Source organism: Pholis gunnellus (genome assembly GCF_910591455.1).
Source record: "Pholis gunnellus genome assembly, chromosome: 10".
Taxonomy (NCBI): Eukaryota; Metazoa; Chordata; class Actinopteri; order Perciformes; family Pholidae; genus Pholis; species Pholis gunnellus.
In genome coordinates, this window is record NC_136537.1 from 26929407 (window position 1) to 26952834 (window position 23428).

General features: G+C 43.0%; 3 protein-coding genes and 1 long non-coding RNA gene across 5 annotated transcripts; 2 read left to right on the forward strand and 2 right to left on the reverse strand.

Annotated features, from left to right (window-relative positions):
* Nucleotides 1–1132: 1132 nt before the first annotated feature.
* igfbp7 (insulin-like growth factor binding protein 7) lies at nucleotides 1133–6172 on the reverse strand. The gene is made up of 5 exons (XM_079167437.1): nucleotides 5652–6172; nucleotides 4643–4752; nucleotides 3879–3986; nucleotides 3141–3264; nucleotides 1133–1618 (listed from the first exon to the last, which is right to left on the reverse strand). The coding sequence occupies exons 1-5, from the start codon at nucleotides 6097–6099 to the stop codon at nucleotides 1596–1598; spliced, it is 813 nt and encodes a 270-aa protein (XP_079023563.1). The 5' UTR covers nucleotides 6100–6172; the 3' UTR covers nucleotides 1133–1595.
* A 3465-nt stretch (nucleotides 6173–9637) lies between these two features.
* Nucleotides 9638–17027, reverse strand: cox18 (cytochrome c oxidase assembly factor COX18). The gene is made up of 8 exons (XM_079167670.1): nucleotides 16865–17027; nucleotides 16411–16571; nucleotides 14201–14700; nucleotides 13446–13546; nucleotides 12744–12898; nucleotides 12459–12574; nucleotides 12279–12386; nucleotides 9638–9912 (listed from the first exon to the last, which is right to left on the reverse strand). Exons 3-8 carry the CDS (start codon nucleotides 14687–14689, stop codon nucleotides 9751–9753), a joined length of 1131 nt encoding a protein of 376 aa, XP_079023796.1. The 5' UTR covers nucleotides 14690–14700; nucleotides 16411–16571; nucleotides 16865–17027; the 3' UTR covers nucleotides 9638–9750.
* LOC306702140 lies at nucleotides 11343–14310 on the forward strand. The gene is made up of 3 exons (XR_013767254.1): nucleotides 11343–11597; nucleotides 13467–13598; nucleotides 14186–14310. It is a non-coding gene; the product is annotated as an uncharacterized lncRNA (long non-coding RNA).
* selenot2 (selenoprotein T, 2) lies at nucleotides 16902–23139 on the forward strand. 2 transcript variants are annotated; one of them, XM_079167672.1, is made up of 7 exons: nucleotides 16910–17156; nucleotides 17296–17366; nucleotides 21071–21110; nucleotides 21851–21977; nucleotides 22062–22149; nucleotides 22362–22493; nucleotides 22702–23139. In XM_079167672.1, the coding sequence occupies exons 1-6, from the start codon at nucleotides 16939–16941 to the stop codon at nucleotides 22481–22483; spliced, it is 666 nt and encodes a 221-aa protein (XP_079023798.1). In that variant the 5' UTR covers nucleotides 16910–16938; the 3' UTR covers nucleotides 22484–22493; nucleotides 22702–23139. The 2 variants fall into 2 exon arrangements, with proteins under 2 accessions (XP_079023797.1, XP_079023798.1); XM_079167671.1 differs by lacking the exons at nucleotides 17296–17366; nucleotides 21071–21110 and having other exon boundaries at nucleotides 16902–17156.
* Nucleotides 23140–23428: the final 289 nt, after the last annotated feature.

Sequence of the window (23428 nt, forward strand, 5' to 3'; positions counted from 1 at the left end):
TGGATGAGGACCTGCACCGTCTCAGTGAGGAAGAGGAGAATCCTCCTGATGTTGTAGAGCAGGAATCTACAGGAGCGTGTAACCGATGAGATGTTTGCTGAGAACAACAGTTGGTCGTCCAGGGTCACACCCAGGTTCCTCGCAGTCAGAGTTGGTGTCACCACGGTATCGTCCATGGTGATGGACGGGTCTCGGTGCGGGCAGCCCTTCACCAGGAGGAACAGTAGCTCGGTTTTGTCCAGGTTCAGCTTGAGGTGGTGTGTCGTCATCCACTTCAAGATGTCAGCCAAGCACACAGTGATGCGTACCTCCACTTGAGTGTCACCGGCAGGAAATGACGAGACCAGCTGGGTGTCATCAGCATCACAATGGGAGGAGAAGTCATGTGAGCGAATAACAGAACCCAGAGATGTTGTGTAGAGCGAGAAGAGAAGGGGGCCCAGGACTGAACCTTGAGGAACCCCCGTAGTCAGCATGCGTGGTTCCGACACGGCCCCCCTCCATGTCACCTGGTAGGATCCACCTGTCAGGTTGCAAACAGGGAGAGAGCTTTTTTTTCACCTTTTTGTTGGTGATTTCGATAACAAACCTGTTCAGTGAACACCGATCAGGTATTTCATGGATCAGACTCTGGTTCCCCATCAGATTTACTCTGTTGGCTTTGTTGTTGTTGTTTCTACTGTTAGCACCGTTAGCTGCCGGGTCAGCCAGTTCTATAGATAGTATTTAGTCTTTAGAACCACAGCATGTGTTCTTGTACATTAATAATATCTCTGCTTCCTGACTAACGGTTAATCTGCTGAAGTACAAATATTCATTAGATTTAGACTCGCGCTTTATTTTAAAGAACCCTTTTTTAGATATTCAATAGTTCTCATTGATTTTTCTCTATATTGATAATAAAATTAATAACTTTGATATTTACAGGTTAAGTGGAAACTTAAGTTCCACAGCAGGTTCAATATGTATGAATAATTAAAGTTCCATTAATAAATTATTAATTAACAAATTCACCTTCTACAGAATTCTATGAAAACAGTGTAAACTTAGATGAAGTCGTCAGTTTATTCGTCAGTTAAGTGAAAAAGCCGAAATTTTGATTATTGATCCGTCACAAGAAATAAGAAATAACTCAAAACGTTCTATTTTATTCAGAGAAAAATAATTTCAGTTTCCATCAACAAACAAAAGCAGAGAAATAAAAGATAAGACATTGTTTATTCTTTAAGAACATCTTCTCAGATGAAATAGATTTTATTTGCATCAGTATTGTTGCTATGGTGATCTAAATCATTACTGTTGCTATGGTCACCTACAGTTAATATCTGGCTGTGATCCGTTTAAAGAAAGTAATTTACAACAATATAAACTGTTCAAACTATGAAAAGTTAAACTAAGACTTAAGACATTAATACAGAAAGAAAAGATTTATAATCATTAAAGTTAAGCTGAATATAGACTTCAAATAAAGGTGAATTCAGAGCTACATGAAAAGAAAGACATGAAGAAGAATCGTATAACTTCACTGGAACTTTATGAAATCATCTTCAACGGTTTCCTGTGAAAATCATCTTCACTGATCTGAGATCAGCTGATCACAGCTCATCTTCCTTCGTCACTGTAAGGAAACGACATCATCAGTCACAGCAGGGGTTAAAACATGTTCTATTACCTCGATGAACACCAACGCTAGGCATGGAGTTCCACAAGGTTCCTTTAGATAATATCAGAAAACACTATCAACTTTCATTGTTATGCAGATGATACTCAATTATATCTGTCGATCAAACCAGATGAAACCAACCAGCTCACTAAACTTCAAGCAGCCTTAAGGACATAAAAACCTGATGACCTGCAACTTCCTGAAGTTAAACTCAGACTAAACTGAAGTTATTTTACAAGAAACCAAGATAAAACCTTTTTTCACCTACAAAAATCAGGCACATCCTGTCTCAAAGCAATGCAGAAAGAATGAGTTCATGCATTTGTTACCTCGAGATTACTGTGATTCCTTATCAGGCTGCTCTAATAAATCCCTTAAATCTCTCCAGTAGATTCAGAACGCTGCAGCTCGTGTACCAACAAGAACTAAGAAAAGAGATCATGTTACGCCTGTATCAGCTTCTCTGCACCGGCTCCATGTAATTTAAGGTTTATAGTGAGGACTGGCTCAGGTTTATAGTGAGGACTGGCTCAGGTTTATAGTTAGGACTGGTTCAGGTTTATAGTTAGGACTGGTTCAGGTTTATAGTTAGGCCTGGTTCAGGTTTATAGTTAGGCCTGGTTCAGGTTTATAGTTAGGACTGGTTCAGGTTTATAGTTAGGGCTGGTTCAGGTTTATAGTTAGGACTGGTTCAGGTTTATAGTTAGGCCTGGTTCAGGTTTATAGTTAGGCCTGGTTCAGGTTTATAGTTAGGACTGGTTCAGGTTTATAGTTAGGACTGGTTCAGGTTTATAGTTAGGACTGGTTCAGGTTTATAGTGAGGGCTGGTTCAGGTTTATAGTTAGGACTGGTTCAGGTTTATAGTTAGGCCTGGTTCAGGTTCATAGTTAGGACTGGTTCAGGTTTATAGTTAGGCCTGGTTCAGGTTTATAGTTAGGACTGGTTCAGGTTTATAGTTAGGACTGGTTCAGGTTTATAGTTAGGACTGGTTCAGGTTTATAGTGAGGACTGGTTCAGGTTTATAGTTAGGACTGGTTCAGGTTTATAGTTAGGGCTGGTTCAGGTTTATAGTTAGGACTGGTTCAGGTTTATAGTTAGGACTGGTTCAGGTTTATAGTGAGGACTGGTTCAGGTTTATAGTTAGGACTGGTTCAGGTTTATAGTTAGGACTGGTTCAGGTTTATAGTGAGGACTGGTTCAGGTTTATAGTTAGGACTGGTTCAGGTTTATAGTTAGGACTGGTTCAGGTTTATAGTGAGGACTGGTTCAGGTTTATAGTTTCATCGATCCATGTTTTATATCTTTATGATTTATATCTCCTAATGTTTTATATTTTCATGTTTTATTTCTGTTTAGTCAGTTTCACTTGTTAGATGTTCTTGTGTTTTGGCAGTGAACTCCATTCATTGCTGTGCGTTTATTCTCTGCTTTTTCGTTTGTTTGTCAGTGTTTGTTTGTTTGTTTGTGTTGTCGTTGCCTTTTTTGATGATGTCATCACTGGACTCCACCAGGTAAATGGCTCCGACAGCTGAAGCTTCTCCTCTGGAGTTGGTGGCGTGACACTCGTACGATCCTTCTTCTTCTTTGGTCAGAGGAGAGATCTGAAGAAGAAACTCCATCAGTGATGTTTATTGGTTTATTGAAGTCATGAAGTCATCACTTCCTGTCACTAATTCCTTTTTTTGTGCTTCTGGAGTTTATTTTCCACATTAAAGATCAATGAAAGTCTTGCTGATTTCTCACCATCATTTAAAGCAGATCAGATCAGTTTGATCTCTGAGATCAGAATGTTCAGTAGAATCATTAACGTTTGTTGCTGTAACACCTGCTGATGATGATGCAGGCGACTTTCAGCTGATATCACAGCTGCTTGTCTCTTCCTCGGTACCTTAGAGCTCCATTCTTGTTAACCCGACATGATCCTTCATCAACATGAACACACAAACACTAGTTTATTTTCACCAAACACTGTTTCTACTGAGAGACTTTTACGTTACCTGAAGGCATCGTAGTTCTACAGGAGGACTGACTGAGTGGATTATAATCTGCACCTTCACCTCTAGATGTCACTATATCCTGCTCACTGGACCTCTAATGTGTATATACACAGTGTGTTATTGTGTATATACACAGTGTGTTATTGTGTATATACACAGTGTGTTATTGTGTATATACACAGTGTGTTATTGTGTATATAGAGATGTATGTGACTGACCAGCACCCAGCCGGTCACTTCATGTTTCTCGGGTCCTCCTCTCGTTTGAATCGCCAGGTTGTCTCTGTCTCCAGGAAGAAGCTCCATCCTCTTCTTCCCACTGAAGATCTGCAGGAAGTAAAACCGGCAGATAAATATCAAATGATATCAAGTTGAACTGTGTCTGTGAGCTTTCATGTGACATCAGTAAACATTTGTTTGTTTTTATTCAACATTTGGTTTCTTGCCGTCTGACTCGATGAATCTCACAAACAACATTTTTTCTTGTGATTCAGAAACTTGCTGCAGCTCGTTCTTCACTCAATCTGATCTAAAGTCCACAAACATCAGCAGACAAAGTCTGAACCTGCAGAGACCTGAACACCTGAACACCTGAACACCTGAGGCTGCAGGTGAGCTCACTCCTCTTAACCCTCTGATGCCCTCAACGACATTCTGATGTTTTCTCAATTAATAAGCAGTCAAAACATGTTTATGTTAAAGACAATTTGTTGTATCTTGTTATATCTATATTTCTTTATATATTTACTTTAGTTCATTTGAGAAGGTGCAAATTAATAAATACAAATGAAATGGTATAAAACATGCATCTGTGGTCCCTTCAGGACTTTATGATTTCTGAGAAACTAAAAAAAGTCTCATATATTCATATTTATTTAGTATTTTACTTTTCATCCTGCCAAACTGTAAATGATGAAGATATTTATTTCTATAACATTTAACAGATTTGATCCTGTAAACCAGTTGATGACAGAGAAACTCACCTTCTTCCAGGTGAGGACGGGCGTCGGCACCCCCACTGCCTCACAGCTCAGGTACACCTGAGAGCCGCTCACGTTGTAGACCTCACCTGGAGCAGTGACGATGACCGGAGCTGCAGACAGACAGTCAGTGATGGTGAGCGACATTAACATCAACATGAAGCTTGGTGACAGAGAAACAGAATGAAACAGGAATCCATGTGTTCAAGGAGTCTGGTGCTGTAAGCTGAGAGGTGTCTGTCCCTCAGGAGGGACCTGGTGGACGAGCTGGTTGTGAGCATCAGTTACCTTACGTTACCATTGATGTGTGTTGCATTAGGTACATCATCCATCATCGGTTTATTTCCATCAGCGTGGAGCAACGTAAAACCAGTCCATTTCTTTCCACCGACCAATGAACGCACCATCTGCAGAAACACTTCACTAAACTGTTCCCGTAAAGCGGTCAAAACCCTTTGACGGTGATTTCAGCACCTTTATACCGGAGCCCAGGACCTCAGTACACCTCCACCCAATGTACACACAACAGTTCAACACCATATGTGGCTCTAACACCATCAGATACAGTCAAAATAAAGATAATCTACAACATAGTTCAGTGCAGAGAAACGGGATGAAACGAGATGAAACGAGATGAAACAGGAATCCATCAGAGACAGAACTCCTCTGTGACCTCGGAGGAATTCGGTTTGCTCTGAGCTCACTGAGGGTTTTCATGTAGAAAGGAATTCCGTGTTTTCAGAAGGATGAAGGTGGATTATCATCACTCACTGCCTGTTACTGTCGGGGGGGCAGTGACACGTTCAGCTTCACTTCAACCAAACCGTGGATTCACAGTTCAGATCAAGACTCACCTGATTGTGTCATTGTCCCTTTTATTGTGTCTCACCTGTGTGTGTGTGTGTGTGTGTGTGTGTGTGTGTGTGTGTGTGTGTGTGTGTGTGTGTGTGTGTGTGTGTGTGTGTGTGTGTGTGTGTGTGTGTGTGTGTGTGTGTGTGTGTGTGTGTCTCACCTGTAGCACAGCGGCCCTTGTTCTGGACGCTGATGGGTTCTTTGCCCTCTTTCTCGTTGGTCAGGCTGGCGCTCTTCAGTGCGCAGCCGCTCCTGTACGTGAGTCCGTCGGTGCCGCAGACCTCGTAGTCGCTCTTACAGACGCAGACTCCGAGCTTCTTCTTCTTGTCCTCGTCGCTTTTGACGCACTCCATCCCGGTGCCGCAGCGGCGCGCTGCCGCGCGGCGGCCGCCGCACAGCTGTCCCTCCGAGGCGGCGCACACCGAGCAGCAGCCGCAGGAGTCCAGAAGAGATCCGGCAGAACAGCCCTCCTCCGGGAGAGGAGCGCACTGAGCCGGGTCACACGGCTCACAGCCAGGGCCTGCCAAAACCCGGACCGAGAGCACCGGGACCGCCGAAAGGATCGACAGCACCGGAACCAGAGACAGAAAGAGGATGAAAGACGTCATGATGGTCTGAGGGAGATCTGATCTAAACTGGTCTGAACAGGGTCCTGGTTTAAACACACTGAGAGCAGATCTGTAGACTGTGATCCGTTTAAAGCTGCTGACTCCGCCTCACACAAGACCTGATCCCAGACCTCCTCACAGACCAGCGGGAGGAGGAGGAACCCCAGTGACTGAAAACAATATGAAGAAGAAGAACCAGAACAATATACAGAATATTACAAATATACTTCATCCATCAGAACAAAACAGGAAATTCCATTCAAAGAGTTTGAGGTTATTAATAAGTTTCCAGCTGATTCATGATGTTTATCTTGAAACAGCTGTTTCCTGTTTCTCCGCTGCAGTTTGACTTCTGAGCATGAAAAGATTTGAAGAACCCGAGAAATAATAATAATAATAATAATAATAATAATAATAATAATAATAATAATAATAAGGTAACAAATAATAGAATTAATTTAATTTACTATTTCAGTCTGAAAGTAACAAGAATTAATTCAAGAAACATCCATTGAGTAGAAAACAAACCAGTTAACGGTTTAACAATGTGCTTCATACAAAAACATGTTTTTAAACTGTAAACTAAATAATTTGACTTTATTCTGATCAAACATCAATGTTTTGAATAATATTTCAGGTTAAAAACACTCCGTCATATGGAATAAAGTAAGTGATCAAATGTATTTAACAGAATGTAAAGTGAGCTTCTATACTTCTTATTATTGTACACTGAGGACGATCAATGAAGGCTTAATAAATACAAGTTTATTTGTGTCGCACATTTCAACAACAAGCTGATTCAAAGCGCTTCACATTAAAACATCAAAAGCATCAAAACATGAGGTAAAAGAAAATGAGATTTAAAAACAATAAGAACATTGATTGAAACATTAAAAACAGTCATTAAAACACTAAAAAGCAGTGTAAGAAATAAAATACAGCAGTAAAATGCAGAAATGCAGGAAATCGATTCATATCCTTGAATGTGGTTCAATTAAAGGCAGCAAACAGAAAAATCTTCAGTCTGGATGTAAAGCAGCTGAGGGTCTCAGCAGACCTGCAGCTATATGTGTGTATGTATATATATATATATACACACACATATATATACATACATACATACATATATACATACATACATATATACATACATACATACATATATACATACATACATATATACATACATACATACATACATACATACATACATACATATATACATACATACATACATACATACATACATACATACATACATATATACATACATACATACATATATACATACATACATATATACATACATACATACATATATACATACATATATACATACATACATACATACATACATACATATATACATACATACATACATACATACATACATACATACATCTATACATATATATACATACATACATACATACATACATATATACATACATACATACATATATACATATATATATACATACATACATACATACATATATACATACATACATCTATACATATATATACATACATACATATATACATACATACATCTATACATATATATACATACATACATACATATATACATACATACATACATACATACATACATATATACATACACACAGAACAGAATGGAAGTGCTCACAGTTTAATATTGTATGATATTATATATATATATATATATATATATATATATATATATACAGGACTGTCTCAGAAAATTAGAATATTGTGATAAAGTTCTTTATTTTGTGTAATGCAATTAAAAAAACAAAAATGTCATGCATTCTGGATTCATTACAAATCAACTGAAATATTGCAAGCCTTTTATTCTTTTAATATTGCTGATTATGGCTTACAGCTTAAGAAAACTCAAATATCCTATCTCTAAATATTAGAATATCATGAAAAAGTATACTAGTAGGGTATTCAACTAATCACTTGAATCGTCTAATTAACTCGAAACACCTGCAAGGGTTTCCTGAGCCTTGAAAAACACTCAGCTTGGTTCAGTAAACTAAATCACACGTATGGGGATTATCACAATATTCTAATTTTCTGAGACAGTCCTGTATATATATCAGTGGCGGGCCGTGCATTTGATACCTGGGTCTTCTGTGCTGTCCTACAGTTGAACAGCTACGGTGCAGATACATGAATCCGTGCAAGACTGGACGCTGCGTCATTAACGGACAATGCAGTCAAATCAACATAATTAACACAATGACAACCACAAAGTCATAAGAACCAGTCACATATATTCATATGACAACAAAGCAACGCATCAATCCAGCAGACCTGCAGCGGATCCACATTCCACCACACAAGAGCACGAGCCATTCAAATACTGTTCATGAAAACGTTACTGCAGATGTAAAGAAACAAACGCAGTTTGTCACTTACCGAATGCTGTTGACTTAGACAAAGTCCATCCTCCTTTCTTTGTTGACAAAGAGTTTAATCCCAGCACATCGTTTCAGTTCCAGTAAGAAGTCCTTCTCCGTTAATGGACGAATCGACCGCGGTTGTGGAGCTCCGTTTCCCTGCGAACGTGTTCGTTGATCTGTAGATCCACTCGGGTTTCTCCAAAAGTTTTCAAAAGCTCCGTAGTGTCCTGCCGTGCTATGGCGTCCTCAGGTTAGCGTAGCGTAGCTCCAAACACCAAGACGCTCAGTTAAAATGAAACACATTCACAGACATCAAATGTGCAACGCTGTCAGCCAGGAACACCGTTCATAAAAACAAATAAACTACACCAAGCAAACCTCTTACATTTTTATAATTTCTTCCATATCTTTCAATTTGAACTCTTACTACTCCAACTAACTTCTGCAGCTTCCTTACATTTCACATTAGTCACGTGTTAGACCACTGACCAATCACAGCGCACCTTAATGCAGACGTACTTAGAGGCTACCTGGGTAGCAAAGAACGTCAAAGAATACGCCCATCATGTCAAACTAAAGATCTGATTGGTTGAACACTATGACAATATCGTCCCCATTCACTTAAACTGCAAAGTCTCTCGACAGCAGTGGTTCTCAAATGGGGGTACGTGAGATTTTTAAAATACATATTTAAAATTAGCATCCATTTAAAAATCCTTGACAAATAGTTATTTAATAAATATTCAATAAGTGTAAGTTCATAAACTGAATGTTATTTTCAGTAGGCTTACATTATCCTAAACAAGGCAATCTTCAGTGTTGACAGTTTAATGAATCAGACACTGATGATATTTTCTTCAACCAAAAATGCTCTGCGCTGGTTCGGGGGCGCATCACTGAAAAAAGGTTGAGAACCTCTGGACTCGAGCATCGGGCCTCTTCTACCCAGAGACACAGAGGTGAACTCTGATTGGATGAAAGCTCTCCTTAAAACAAGCTGCACTGAAGCAGAGCAGCTGAGGAGCACAGTAGCTGTGCAATGAGAACATAAGATAATGAGACAAAAATGTGAAAAATTATAAAATAGCTATAACTTTATTATATATATATTATAATAACTGAAGGAGACTCAGACGACTTGATCAATATGTTTTTATCAGATCTTCTCTGAACAGTCAAAACATCAAAGTAGAAGTGACGAAGACATGAAGCAGGTCTCTTTGATCTGTGTGTGTGTGTGTGTGTGTGTGCTCTGTGTTTATTTGCAGTATTTGCTGATGAAGGCAGACAGCAGGTCTCTGTATGGAAATTCTGATCGGACCGTTTGGAGCTTCAGGATTTTGTGGATCGCAGGAGAACGAAGGACGAGGTTGTGACTGAATCCCACCAGACTGGAGGTAAACCAGTACAGAGCCATAGACTGGGGGGGCAAACAAAATCACATTTAAATGAGAAAGCTATAACAACATTTTACTATACATATTCATATTCATATCTATTCATAAACACTGAATATACATGACTAAATGGTGCTTACAGGTTTGATTGATTGATTTAGCTTCCTGAAGTGAGTCCATGCAGGCATAGTGGATTCAGTACTGGGTTCTACATAAATCTACATCAATTTAAAGAACTAGAGGTTGTCTCCTGAGACCAACCCATGTCCTGGACCTTGGTCTCAGTTATGTAAAGACTTCTATCCTGCAGCAGAATCATGTTTTCAGAGTTAAAGCTGCAGGTCCTGATCTCAGACAGATAAAACATGTCAGTACGTATTTAATCTGATGAACACGTGACGCAGATGTGAAGGAACACGTGACGCAGACGAGAAGGAACACGTGATGCAGACACGAAGGAACACGTGACGCAGATGTGAAGGAACACGTGACGCAGACGAGAAGGAACACGTGACGCAGACGTGAAGGAACACGTGAAGCAGACGTGAAGGAGCACGTGAAGCAGACGTGAAGGAACACGTGAAGCAGACGAGAAGGAACACGTGAAGCAGACGAGAAGGAACACGTGACGCAGACGAGAAGGAACACGTGAAGCAGACGAGAAGGAACACGTGAAGCAGACGAGAAGGAACACGTGACGCAGACGAGAAGGAGCACGTGAAGCAGACGTGAAGGAACACGTGAAGCAGACGAGAAGGAGCACGTGAAGCAGACGAGAAGGAGCACGTGACGCAGACATGAAGGAACACGTGACGCAGACGTGAAGGAACACGTGAAGCAGACGAGAAGGAGCACGTGAAGCAGACGAGAAGGAGCACGTGACGCAGACGAGAAGGAGCACGTGAAGCAGACGAGAAGGAACACGTGAAGCAGACGAGAAGGAACACGTGAAGCAGACGAGAAGGAACACGTGAAGCAGACGAGAAGGAACACGTGACGCAGACGAGAAGGAGCACGTGAAGCAGACGTGAAGGAACACGTGAAGCAGACGAGAAGGAGCACGTGAAGCAGACGAGAAGGAGCACGTGACGCAGACATGAAGGAACACGTGACGCAGACGTGAAGGAACACGTGAAGCAGACGAGAAGGAGCACGTGAAGCAGACGAGAAGGAGCACGTGACGCAGACGAGAAGGAGCACGTGAAGCAGACGAGAAGGAACACGTGAAGCAGACGAGAAGGAACACGTGACGCAGACGAGAAGGAACACGTGACGCAGACGAGAAGGAACACGTGAAGCAGACGAGAAGGAACACGTGACGCAGACGAGAAGGAACACGTGACGCAGACGAGAAGGAACACGTGACGCAGACGTGAAGGAACACGTGACGCAGACGTGAAGGAACACGTGACGCAGACGAGAAGGAACACGTGACGCAGACGAGAAGGAACACGTGAAGCAGACGAGAAGGAACACGTGACGCAGACGAGAAGGAACACGTGACGCAGACGAGAAGGAACACGTGACGCAGACGTGAAGGAACACGTGAAGCAGACGAGAAGGAACACGTGAAGCAGACGAGAAGGAGCACGTGAAGCAGACGAGAAGGAGCACGTGACGCAGACGAGAAGGAGCACGTGACGCAGACGTGAAGGAACACGTGACGCAGACGAGAAGGAACACGTGAAAATTCCACGTATGCACTTGGGTATTGTTTTATTATTCGTTTTATTATTAATTTGTATTAATATACAACTATGTTCAAATATGTGAAGTAGAAGTCTGTGTTTCGACATGGAGACATCAGATTCCATTTGTCCTAAGATGTAACATTTACGTTGGCATGATTTTTTTAACACATTTGGGGGAAATCACTTGCTCAGTATTACATAGCCCACTGAGCAGAACAGGTTGTTCTTTACCTTTCCTTTAACGCAAATGTTTAATGCAAACGTTTAACGCAAACGTTTAACGCAAACGTCTGTTTGCTATCGTGTGTCTCGCTCAGAGAAGTCTCGTTCTGAAACCAGCTAAATATTGATTGAAATGACGTGACATTGAAAATATTTGAGATAAGCCGAAGCTTTGCTTTCTGAACTCTGGTGTCCCGTGGCCTCTCTCCAGCTCTCACTCACTGATGACCGTCTTTAGTCACATGACTCAATGACTCAATAACAAACACAGAACAATGTTTTATAGTCGTTTCATAATGTTGTCTGTCTGACTGCCAGTCAGCATGTTTAGTGGACGTGGAATCACATTACAGCCGTTAACCATTATCTGTAGTGGACTCCAGCAACGCCGGATTATTATGGTCCCCATTAGTCACCTCGATAAAAACCATGGGGAGGTCCAGGTGTACAAATACCAAAGTGACCCTCTAACTTACTGAAGGAACTGTAGCAGCGATGGGAATCATCAACACCGAGAACGCTCTGATGGAGTTCGTCACAACCTTCTGAAAACGAGACGGGTTGACTCTCTGAAGAGAAAACACCTGAGGAAGAAGAGGGGCGGTTAGATAGATGACATCAGGTCAGGTGATCACACACCTGCTGAACAGACTGACCTCTACGATGAGCAGGTTGGTGAGTCCAAGACAGATCGGGAGGATCCAGGTGGGGTCAGGTAAGGTGAGGTCAGGGAACCATAGGGCGCCTCCTGCTGACAGATCAGCCTGCAGAACTGCAGAGAACAAAGGTTCCTGTTGGTTCAGACTCAGACTGGTCCACATGTACTCAGTTCACTGGACTGGTCTAGATTCATTTCACCAGACTGGTCCAGACTGATTCAGTCTTACTCAGCGAACCGGACTGATCCAGACTCAGTTTACCAGGGTTAGATGTAAGCTTACCGGACTGATCCAGACTCAGGTTTCGGAGGGCCAGAGAAAGGCTGATCCACAGGGGCAGCTGAACCCAGACCAGCAGACTGGCTTTGAAGGGGTGACAGTTGTCTCTGATGTAGAGCTGAGAAACAATTCGACGCAGATTCTTCTTGAATTGGAACCTGAGAAGAAACAGCAGAAGAGATTCTTCTTCCTCTGAATCAGGTTACAGCTCATTAATGGAGAATATTAAACATTCTGAACATAATCTATCATCGAAACACTACGACGGCTTCCTGAGAAGGCAACGCAGTCACTCTGCCTCTATGTGTGTTAGCTCTGTTAGCACTGTTAGCTCTGTTAGCTCTGTGAGCACTTTCACGGTAGTTAGCACTGTTAGCTCTGTTAGCACTTTCACGGTAGTTAGCACTGTTAGCTCTGTTAGCACTTTCACGGTAGTTAGCACTGTTAGCTCTGTTAGCACTTTCACGGTAGTTAGCACTGTTAGCTCTGTTAGCACTTTCACGGTAGTTTGCACTGTTAGCGCTCTTAGCACCGTTAGCTGTGAGAGGTCAGCCATGTTGAGGGCTGTTGAGAAGCAATCGAAATGCTCCAAATCTTGCACCTTTAGGCCTTTAACCCTGTTGGTGTTCGTTTGACTCACAACAAGTTCAACATGAAGTTTAAGATAAAAACACAGCTGGTTGTTATTTTTGTATTATTTCTTACCGGCTCTGTTTCTCCGTCCAGCCTTTCTCTTTCGCTCGGAATGAAACTTCGCCTCGAAGCCTCTTCGCCAGCTCCGAGATCTCCGCCTGCAGAGCCTCCACCTGTGCATCAGCTGGAGGTTACTATGTTTCCCATGATGGAGAAGAGCTACTGGTGTGGTTCACAGTGATACTTCATCTGTAATCTCTTTATCTTGAGATGTAAAAACATTGAAACATTCACACCACGTGTGTTATTTGAATTAAACCAGTAGAACATACAGTAAAGGATTTAGTGCACTGGAAGTGAACCTGGTGCTGCACACACGAGACTGATCAGAGATGAACTTTTACTTTATTTTAGTTACACCAAAACAAATCTGTCTTCAGTTTACAGACGTCTTTAAGGCTGAAAACACTCGATGAGCTGATTGAGGTTTAATCTGGAACCATTTAAACGTTTAATTCATCTTTTAAGCCGAAATATCAAATATCTGTTGGTTTTGATATCTGAAACAAGATGTTTGAAGACTGAAAATGATCATTATTATTCATAATGTTTCACTATTGACGGATGCTTTATAAACTAAATTCTTCATCGATTGATCAATAGTGAAGGTGGAGGAACTGTGGAGCACAATCAGCCCTTTTTGTTTCATTTTCCAATGTTTTATAAAGAACCAATCAGTTCATTACAAATGAATCATCAGAATAATTGAAATCTGTCACAATAGTTCAATATTTCCCTCTCCTCCCCTCGAGTCCTCCATGACTCACCTTGGCGATAACGACCATCTGGTAGGTGGCGAGCGGCAGAGTGATGAGCGTCCTGACCGACAGCGTAGCAGCGATGATGCTCAGCCACCACGGCAGCCCGCTCACCTGATGCACGCTCACCAGGAAGTGTTCACACAGGTGAACCGGAGCCGAGTCCGAGAGGCTGCCGTACCAGCCGGCTGCACCTGCACCACCTGAGAGCCTCCTGACTCCTGAGAGCCTCTCGAGTCCTGAGAGCGTCCCGAGTCCTGAGAGCGTCCCGAGTCCTGAGAGCCTCCCGAGTCCTGAGAGCCTCCCGAGTCCTGAGAGCCTCCCGAGTCCTGAGAGCGTCCCGATACCTGACGGCGACCCGAGTCCTGAGAGCGTCCCGAGTCCTGAGAGCGTCCCGAGTCCTGAGAGCGTCCCGAGTCCTGAGAGCGTCCCGAGTCCTGAGAGTCGTACAGGAAGCTGCAGGACGCCTGACCTCACCGCCCCCCCCACACTCAACATGGTGAGCCCTCCTGAAACATGACGGGACAAACAGGACTGTGAATTAAAGAGAGTTCCCGATCCTGAAACGTTCTAAGTAAGTAACAAGACTGTGGCTGAGTGGACAGCAGGGCCGTCTTTCAGTCAGAGGGTTGGCGGTTCAAACCCTGGTTGCATGTCGATGTGTCATTGAGAAAAACACTGAACCCCACAAATGTCTCCGAGCTGAGCCTACGGTGGGATAACAGCATCAGCTAAATGACTGTAATGTAAAGAAGTGCAACATCTTCATCATCAAGGGGTCCTGAACCTGAACCTGAACCTGGACTCAGACAAAGACCTGAAGGTGGACCAGTTAATCAGCACAAATATAATCTGTGGAACTAACGCTCCAAATGTGACCAATAGCTGCTGTCAGAGGTTTACACCGAGGCTCCGTGAGAATACTACTTCTATAGTAGTAATACTACATGAGAATACTACTTCTATAGTAGTAATAGTACTTCCAGACCTCTTCTGGTCTGAAGTATGAGCTCCACAGACGTGTGACTGACTTTTGATTCTTTTTAAATGTTTTTTTTCTCCATAAAACCTTCAAAGGCTGAAAGGGTTCGAACCTGTGGGCTGAACCGTGACGTCCCGGTGAACAGCTGACCCGTAGTGTCATCTCTGACCATTTCACTTCATTTCTCTCAAACAAATAGAACGTGATCTTCTGGTACTTCAAAGTATTGTTCTTATATCAAAGTATTGTTCTTATATCGGCCTTTAAACATGAACTCTCGGTCGACAGTCTACAGAGATCAGTTCCACTCAAACTAACAGCTTCATCTTTCTGCCATCGACAGAAAGCAAAGATGGACTCAATGTGCTGCCACATTAACGCAGACTCTCTGTGGGGAACGGTCCTCTGTGGTGCCAGAACCAGAACCCCTGGTAATGGAGCCGGGTAGTGAATGAGATCAACTCAACACAGCGAGGCTCAAAGAACTCCGACATGATGGTGACGTCACCACCAGGTGCACAACTACATGTGCTCGATCAGCTGACCCCGTTTATTTGATCCACAAACAGACTTTCTGTCTTCATGTTCGTCGCTTCAGGACCAGAACCAGGTCACTGCTGGATCTGGTGTAGGAACCAGGTCACTGCTGGATCTGGTGTAGGAACCAGGTCACTGCTGGATCTGGTGTTGGCCACATTTCAAAGATAATAAAATGGATCTGAGCAATAAATCCAAACTGATCTTCAGTGTGAACTCATCCTGTGGCATCGACCATGTTCAGAGTACTTAACTGTGTAGTGTATATATATATATATATGTACACATATATATATATACACATAAATAATACGGTAATAGTTCTCAGGGCTGTACTACATTTATGGATAAAAATACCTAAAATAAATGAACTATTCAACAATATGCACTGATCTTCTCCTCTAGGATTCCAGAGAACAGACTTTCATTCCAGTAAATCATAAAAGTCTCAAACAGAAAGTTTCTATTTCTTCATCACAGAATATATTAATATTGATCAATATTGTGATAAAAGAAGCTGCACATTGAACATGTAAAGAGAAATAAAGCTTATTGTTGACAAATGAGAGATATTCATTTAATATATAACATAATACAACAAACGTGTGAATGAGGGAAAGAAAATCTTTAAACACTAGAAGCTGTTTGATCTGGAAGGTTTTCAGTGACGTCACACAGGTAACGTGAGACATAAACTTACCTGTGTGACGTCAGGTATGTAAACAGTCCGTAAAATAATCATCAGAACTGCTTTCTTTATTCTTTGTTTCTCCTTCAGACACCGGCGGCAGAGCGTCCCATAGATGTGACGTCACAGGTTTATCACCATCTGTCGGGTAAATGTGACGTCTCAGAGGTGCCCTTCAAAATAAAACAACATGAATTGATTCATTAGAACAATAGAATAATATGCTTCTATCAGCACTTGGACTACAGGAAGTTTAATTTATTAAAATGCATCATAAATCACGTTTAATGTGTAAAACCTGACGAACTGCAGTGAAAGTACAATAGTTTCATATTTGATAATCTATGTAGTAAAGGGACATACTCAAGTAAAGCACGCGCATCTTTAAAATGAGTAAATGTATTTAGTTTATTTCCAATACAAGACAAAACCTGTTCTTCTGCACTTTTATTGTGAGTTGTCTTACCGGAAGTGGTGTTGTGGATGATCGTGTTTCCGGACAGATCGGTTCCTCTTCTCGAACAGACAGCAGCATACAACATGGCGGAGTACAGCCAGGCGGGCCTCCTGGTGGCTCTGCTCCTCTTCACAGCTCTCACGGTCCGGGACGTTTATCTCGGCCGATCACAGAGCCCTCAGAGCGGACAACAACTGACCGAAGGACCCGGTCTCTCTCCGGAGACACCACCGGACACCGGGCCCGGGAAACCCGCCAAGACCTCCATGTACACCGGGCCCATGCTCAGGTTCCAGTACTGGTGAGTTAGTTAGCACGGTGCTAATAGGCTAACAACGGTGCTAACAGTTAGCATCAGAAGATAATCTCTGACAAACATTTAAATCAGGTGGATGAGGACTCTTATACCTGACAGGTGTGTCTCCTCTGTGTGTTTTCAGTATCTCCTGAGGTTACAACAAAGTGTTCCAGGAGTACTCTCGAGCCATCAGCCAGCTGTACCCGGACATCCGCATAGAGCAGGGGTCTCAAACTCGCGGCCCGCGGGCCAAATGCGGCCCGCCGGACGCTAGTTTGAGGCCCCCGCCTTGATATGAAAGTTTAATGTTAGTGCGGCCCGCGCGAGTTTGACATGGATGCTGTATGGTATCATGTACCCAGAAATGACAGCTTAAAGCTGTGTGCACACCGGACACAATTGACACGATTTTGTCTCGCCCATACGCGAGCGAGCCCGCCTGTTTTGCTTTTTCTCTCATCATCCATGACTGAGATCACCACCATCACTGCGCTGTACTGCTCTGAAAGTCCGAAGCTCCGCTGTCATTTCTGGGTACATGATACCCTCTGGAGGCGTCACATTCTCCCTAGTTCTCCCTATAAACGTGCATTTTTTTCACACTGACAGGCTCAGATAGTTACAATAAGTGTCCGACAACATACTAGAAAGGAGAAATGAACGTATGTCTACCTTTAGCTTGAGATCGCTGTTTGTTGTTGTTCTGTTGCTGTGTGGACTAAAGGGGTGTTCACAGCAAAAGCGACAAAAATAATCGCAAAATACTCAAAAATACTCCCATGGTCAGTAAACGGCCGCCGGTAAACTGTGGGTTTTTCCCCCAGTTCTATCCTTCAGTGCTGCTGCTCTGAGCCGGCTGCCTGCCAGCTAGCAGTGGTTCAGTCCTCCGGTCCAGTCCCGCGAAAAAAATAAACAACCTCCGGTCTGCATTGACTTTGTATGTAATCTCGTCGGTTTTCCTCCGGTTCTCTCCCTCCGAAACTCCCGGTCAGGTAAACCGCCAGCGAACTCCGGTCCAGTCCCATTCCCCCGGTCAGGGGAAGTTCACAGGGGATTCACCGGCTCTCTCCCTCCAGAGCCGGCTGCGAAACATAAACTCTCCTGGTCGTTAAACGGTTGTCGGTAAACTCTGTCTTCCATAAACTGCAGCGGGCACAGCAGCCTGCAGGACACCGCACAGGACCTGTGTGCAGTAACGTTATGAGACTCTCCACACTGATTGGCTCTCGCAACAAACAGCGATCTCAAGCTAAAGGTAGACATACGTTCATTTCTCCTTTCTAGTATGTTGTCGGACACTTATTGTAACTATCTGATCCTGTCAGTGTGAAAAAAATGCACGTTTATAGGGAGAACTTATAATATAAATATTAAACGGCCACCACAAACACTTTGTGTTTCCATGGTTTCTGACGTTCAACCAATCACTAACTGTGCCGTGCTCGACGTCATATGCAGGCGCAGGACCCTGAGCCAATCTGGTACCAGCGGAAATTACGTTCTTTGTACGTCAGCTAAACACTAAAACTTAAACTTCAACACAACAGCGATACCTAGTGGAATTATATATTACACAGCCCCAAACATGTCTTTCTCAAAGCCTGCAGTGAAGAGAAAGGTTGGTGATGAGCACAGACAATTTCAGGAAAAGTGGGAAATTCAGTATTTCTTTGTGGAGCACAGGGGCACTCCGACGTGTCTTATTTGCACAGAGAAAGTTGCGGTGCATAAGGAATACAATTTGAAACGTCATTACACAACTAGACATGCTGAGGACTATGCAAAATACCAGGGAGATGAGAGAGCCAACCGAGTTGCCAATCTTAAAACATGTCTACTGAAGCAACAAGATTTTTTTAAGAAAGTAACCAAAGAGAATAACGCAGCAGTCGAAGCTAGCTATGTGGTTAGTGAGATGATTGCTAAAGCAGGAAAGCCATTTACAGAAGGTGAATTTGTCAAAAAGTGCCTGTTACAGGCTGCAAGTATTGTCTGTCCAGAAAAGAAAGGTCAGTTCAGCAACATCAGCCTTTCTGCCAACACCGTGGCAGAGCGCATTTGTGACATGTCAAGTGACATTTATGATCAACTGTGTGAGAAAGCAAAATGTTTCAGTGTATACTCAGTCGCTCTTGATGAGACCACAGACATCACTGACACTGCCCAGCTCGCAATATATGTCCGTGGTGTTGATGACAATTTTGAAGTGACAGAGGAGTTGCTCACAGTAATGCCAATGCATGGCCAGACCACCGCTCAGGAGATATTTCACCAGCTGTGTGATGCCATTGAGAATGCCGGTTTTTCATGGAAGAGATTTGTTGGGATAACAACTGATGGAGCGCCATCAATGACAGGGAGGAAAAATGGACTGGTGGCACTTGTTCAAAAAAAACTGGAAGAGGAGGGTGTGGAGGAAGCCATAGCTCTGCACTGCATTATCCATCAGCAGGCCCTTTGCAGCAAATGCCTGAAATTTGACAACGTGATGTCTGTTGTTGTGCAATGCATCAACCACATCAGATCCAGGGGCTTAAAACACAGAAGGTTCCGTGCTTTTTTAGAAGAAATGGAGTCAGAATATGGGGACGTGCTTTACTTCACCGAGGTACGTTGGCTCAGCAGGGGAAACATGTTGAAGAGATTTTTTGAGTTGAGAGCAGAAGTGAAAGTCTTCATGGAGAAGAATGGGGTGGCTGTTCCTGTGTTAAGTGATCCTATATGGCTCATGGACTTAGCTTTTCTTGTTGATGTCACGCATGAGCTTAATGTACTGAACAAGAGGTTACAAGGCCAGGGGCAACTTGTCAGTGCTGCCTATGACAATGTGAGAGCATTCTCCACAAAACTTATGCTATGGAAAGTTCAGCTATCTCAGACAAACCTTTGCCATTTCCCAGCATGCAAGGCACTTGTGGATGCAGGCACACCATTCAGTGGTGAGAAGTATGCTGATGCCATTTTGAAGCTACAGGAGGAATTTGACCACAGATTTGCAGACTTCAAGACGCACAGAGCCACATTTCAAATTTTTGCGGACCCCTTCTCCTTTGATGTGCAAGATGCCCCTCCTGTGCTTCAAATGGAGCTCATTGACCTGCAGTGCAACTCTGAACTCAAAGCCAAGTTCAGGGAGGTGAGTGGAAGAGCAGACAAGCTTGGGCAATTTTTGAGAGAATTGACTCCCAGCTTCCCTGAGCTTTCCAGAATGTTCAAGCGGACCATGTGCCTTTTTGGGAGCACGTACTTGTGTGAAAAGCTCTTCTCCACCTTGAACTTCAATAAGTCCAAGTACAGGACCAGACTTACTGATGAGCATCTTCAAAGTCTACTGAGGGTCTCAATTGCTTCCTCCCTCAAGCCAAATGTGGCTCGGCTATGCAAGAGGAAGCGCTGCCAGACCTCTAGCCAAAAGTAGGCAAGAGAAGCCATGTTCAGAACAGCTCATGTTGAAAGTTTCATTAATGTTCATGTTAAAGGTTAAATAACTGTTAATACTGTTAATTTGAATCTGAAAAAAAATAATTTCTCTACCCACCAACTATATGTGGTTTCTTAAGTTTTTCTTATTTGCTGTTTTATTATTATTTTATTTATTTATTACTGATTGATTGATTTATTTTCTTTATTCTTTATTTGTTTATTTATTTTTTCATCTTATTTTGTGTAGAAAATTAAAAATTAAGATATTTGAGAACAGTGGAATGTTTTATCAGAGCTTTTCTTGTGGAAAACCGGAACCAAAGCACTGAAAAAGTGTAGGGTATAGCAGAAGCAAAAGCATTGAAGACAGTTTTTTTTTCTTTTTTTTTCTGTTTTTAATAAATGCGTTTTTTTTGTTGAAAACCTGATGCGGCCCAGCCTCACCCAGACCCTAGCTCCAGTGGCCCCCAGGTAAATTGAGTTTGAGACCCCTGGCATAGAGGGTGAAAACTACCCCCCCACCCCCTTCAACAGGTGAGCTCTGACACCACTACAGCCCCCCCCCCCCCCCCCCCCCCCAGGACTTTGACATTTGACATGAGGTGCATAACATTTAACAATCAACACAGTGCAAAGTAGAAACATTAAAATGTACGGAAAGATATCAAATAAAGTGCACGAACGAATAGACAACAGGACTATAAACCTAACAGATGGCAGCAGTATGAAGTACAGTCATTTCTACACAACATCTCGGCGATTATTGAGCATACGCACCGCGTTCTAACAATCCACAGTAACTAAACACACTGTGACCGAACTGAGCCCAGACACCAAGACCTCTGACTGTGAGAAGACTTCTGAGTTAAACTCAGGCTCCAGAGATTCTGCGTCCTCATAACCGGGAGAATCGAGTTGTTTTTCTCTGGATAATGCGTCTTCTTCCTTCTGCAGGCAAGTTGTCCAACTTCTCTTCTCAGGATCCGAAACAAAACCGTCTATTTGTCCAGCGATATTAAGTCTGTTGACCTCGGCTTTTCTTTTAAAAACAGCAACGTTGTGTTCTTTTCAGGCTGGTTGTTTTATACACTTTGTGACTTCTGGTTGTAAGATGCCGGCCTCGTTCAACCCAAACGCCTTCTTTCTTGTAGGGTTCGGTGTTCTCTTCAACCCAGATCTTTGTTCAGCAGCACATAGTCAGACCCCAACACTGATATCACTACACTACCCACAACCCCCTTCACCAGGTGATCTCTGACATCACTTCCCCTCAGGTGTGTTGGTAACCTGGTCTCTTACCTGAAGCTTCTCTCCATCCTGCTGATCGTCAGCGGTCAGAATCCCTTCGTACTCCTCGGCCTCGACACTCCCAGAGCCTGGACCTGGAGTCAAGACAACAAGGTACACGTTACCATGGCCACGGATGATTCAACAGGTTACCATGGCAATGGATTTAACCCCGTCACTGTTTTTGTTGTTTGTCAGATTTTCTCCTGTCTGATGGCCTTCTTCCTCTGTAACATGATGGAGACTCACTTCCTGTCTACAGGAGCCTTCGAGGTCACTCTGAACGGTACGTTCTGATTGGTCCATGACGTCACCGTGGTTACTGTGCAGTAACAGCACCGGTTGAGAAACACTGATGTAACGTCACATTCATGTCGAGCCTGAGGAGGCCTGACTCGTTTCTCTGACATCATGATGACGTTGTTCTGTGTCATCAGCATAAAGATGAATAATAAAGTAGCCTCTCTCTGATTCGCTGTTTCCTGTCCGCTCTCTCAGACGTCCCCGTGTGGTCTAAGCTTCAGTCGGGTTACGTCCCAAACATCCAGGAGATCTTCCAGATCCTCGACAACCATCTGAAGATGAACCAGGTGGATCCCATGAGCTTCTCTTCCTCTTAGGGCTGCACAGGTAAGCACACTGAGAAACATCAGAGGGGTTAGCCGAAGGTAGTCTTCAATGTCTCAAACGAGGTTCTCTTGTTACTTTGATCGGTTCATAATATTCTAGTTTCTTCAGTATTTTTGGATTCCCTTCCGTTAATGTATTGCTTCGATGTTAAATCCTGCTCCGTAGTCCAGGGCTTCACATTAACCCTCTCACCTGTGTCTCTTCTCAGCTGTGCTGCGTTCAGGTGTCCCGGCTCAGTGGTACGTTCAGCCGCTGGCGTTCATGAAGGTCCGGCCTTAAAGCAGACTCTGCGGGGCCCGGCTGGATGTCCCCCGCCTCAAAACGAGCGTTCCCTCTGCGCCGGGTCACAACTCGGCACTACAGTACCCATAATGCACCTGTCAGCACAGGTGGAGTCAGCTGTACTCGCAGACTGAGGACTCGACTGGTTTCTGTTGGTACAGTTTGATTTAATTTATTTAGTTTGAGAATAAAACTACGGTACCACGGTTAGCTTCATGCTAGTTAGCCTCCGTCTGGACCAGAAGTAAACAGAAATGTGAAGAATCATTCAAATCTGGTTTATGTAACAAACATCTTCACTGTCAGTTATTTGTTAATGTCTGTAAAATGTGTGAAACAAGAATAAAACTAATCACAAGTTTGTTTCTGACTTTAAATTCACATGAACTTTTATTGTGTTCCTGTTTTTATTTCACTACTAATTTAAGTAATTAAGGCGGATAGTTTACCTGATAATAGGTGAGTTTTAGTTTACCTGTGCAGGTAGATAATAGGTGAGCGCCTCTGGTAGTTTACATGTGCAGGTAGATAATAGGTGAGTGCCTCTGGTAGTTTACATGTGCAGGTAGATAATAGGTGAGTTTTAGTTTACCTGTGCAGGTAGATAATAGGTGAGCGCCTCTGGTAGTTTACCTGTGCAGGTAGATAATAGG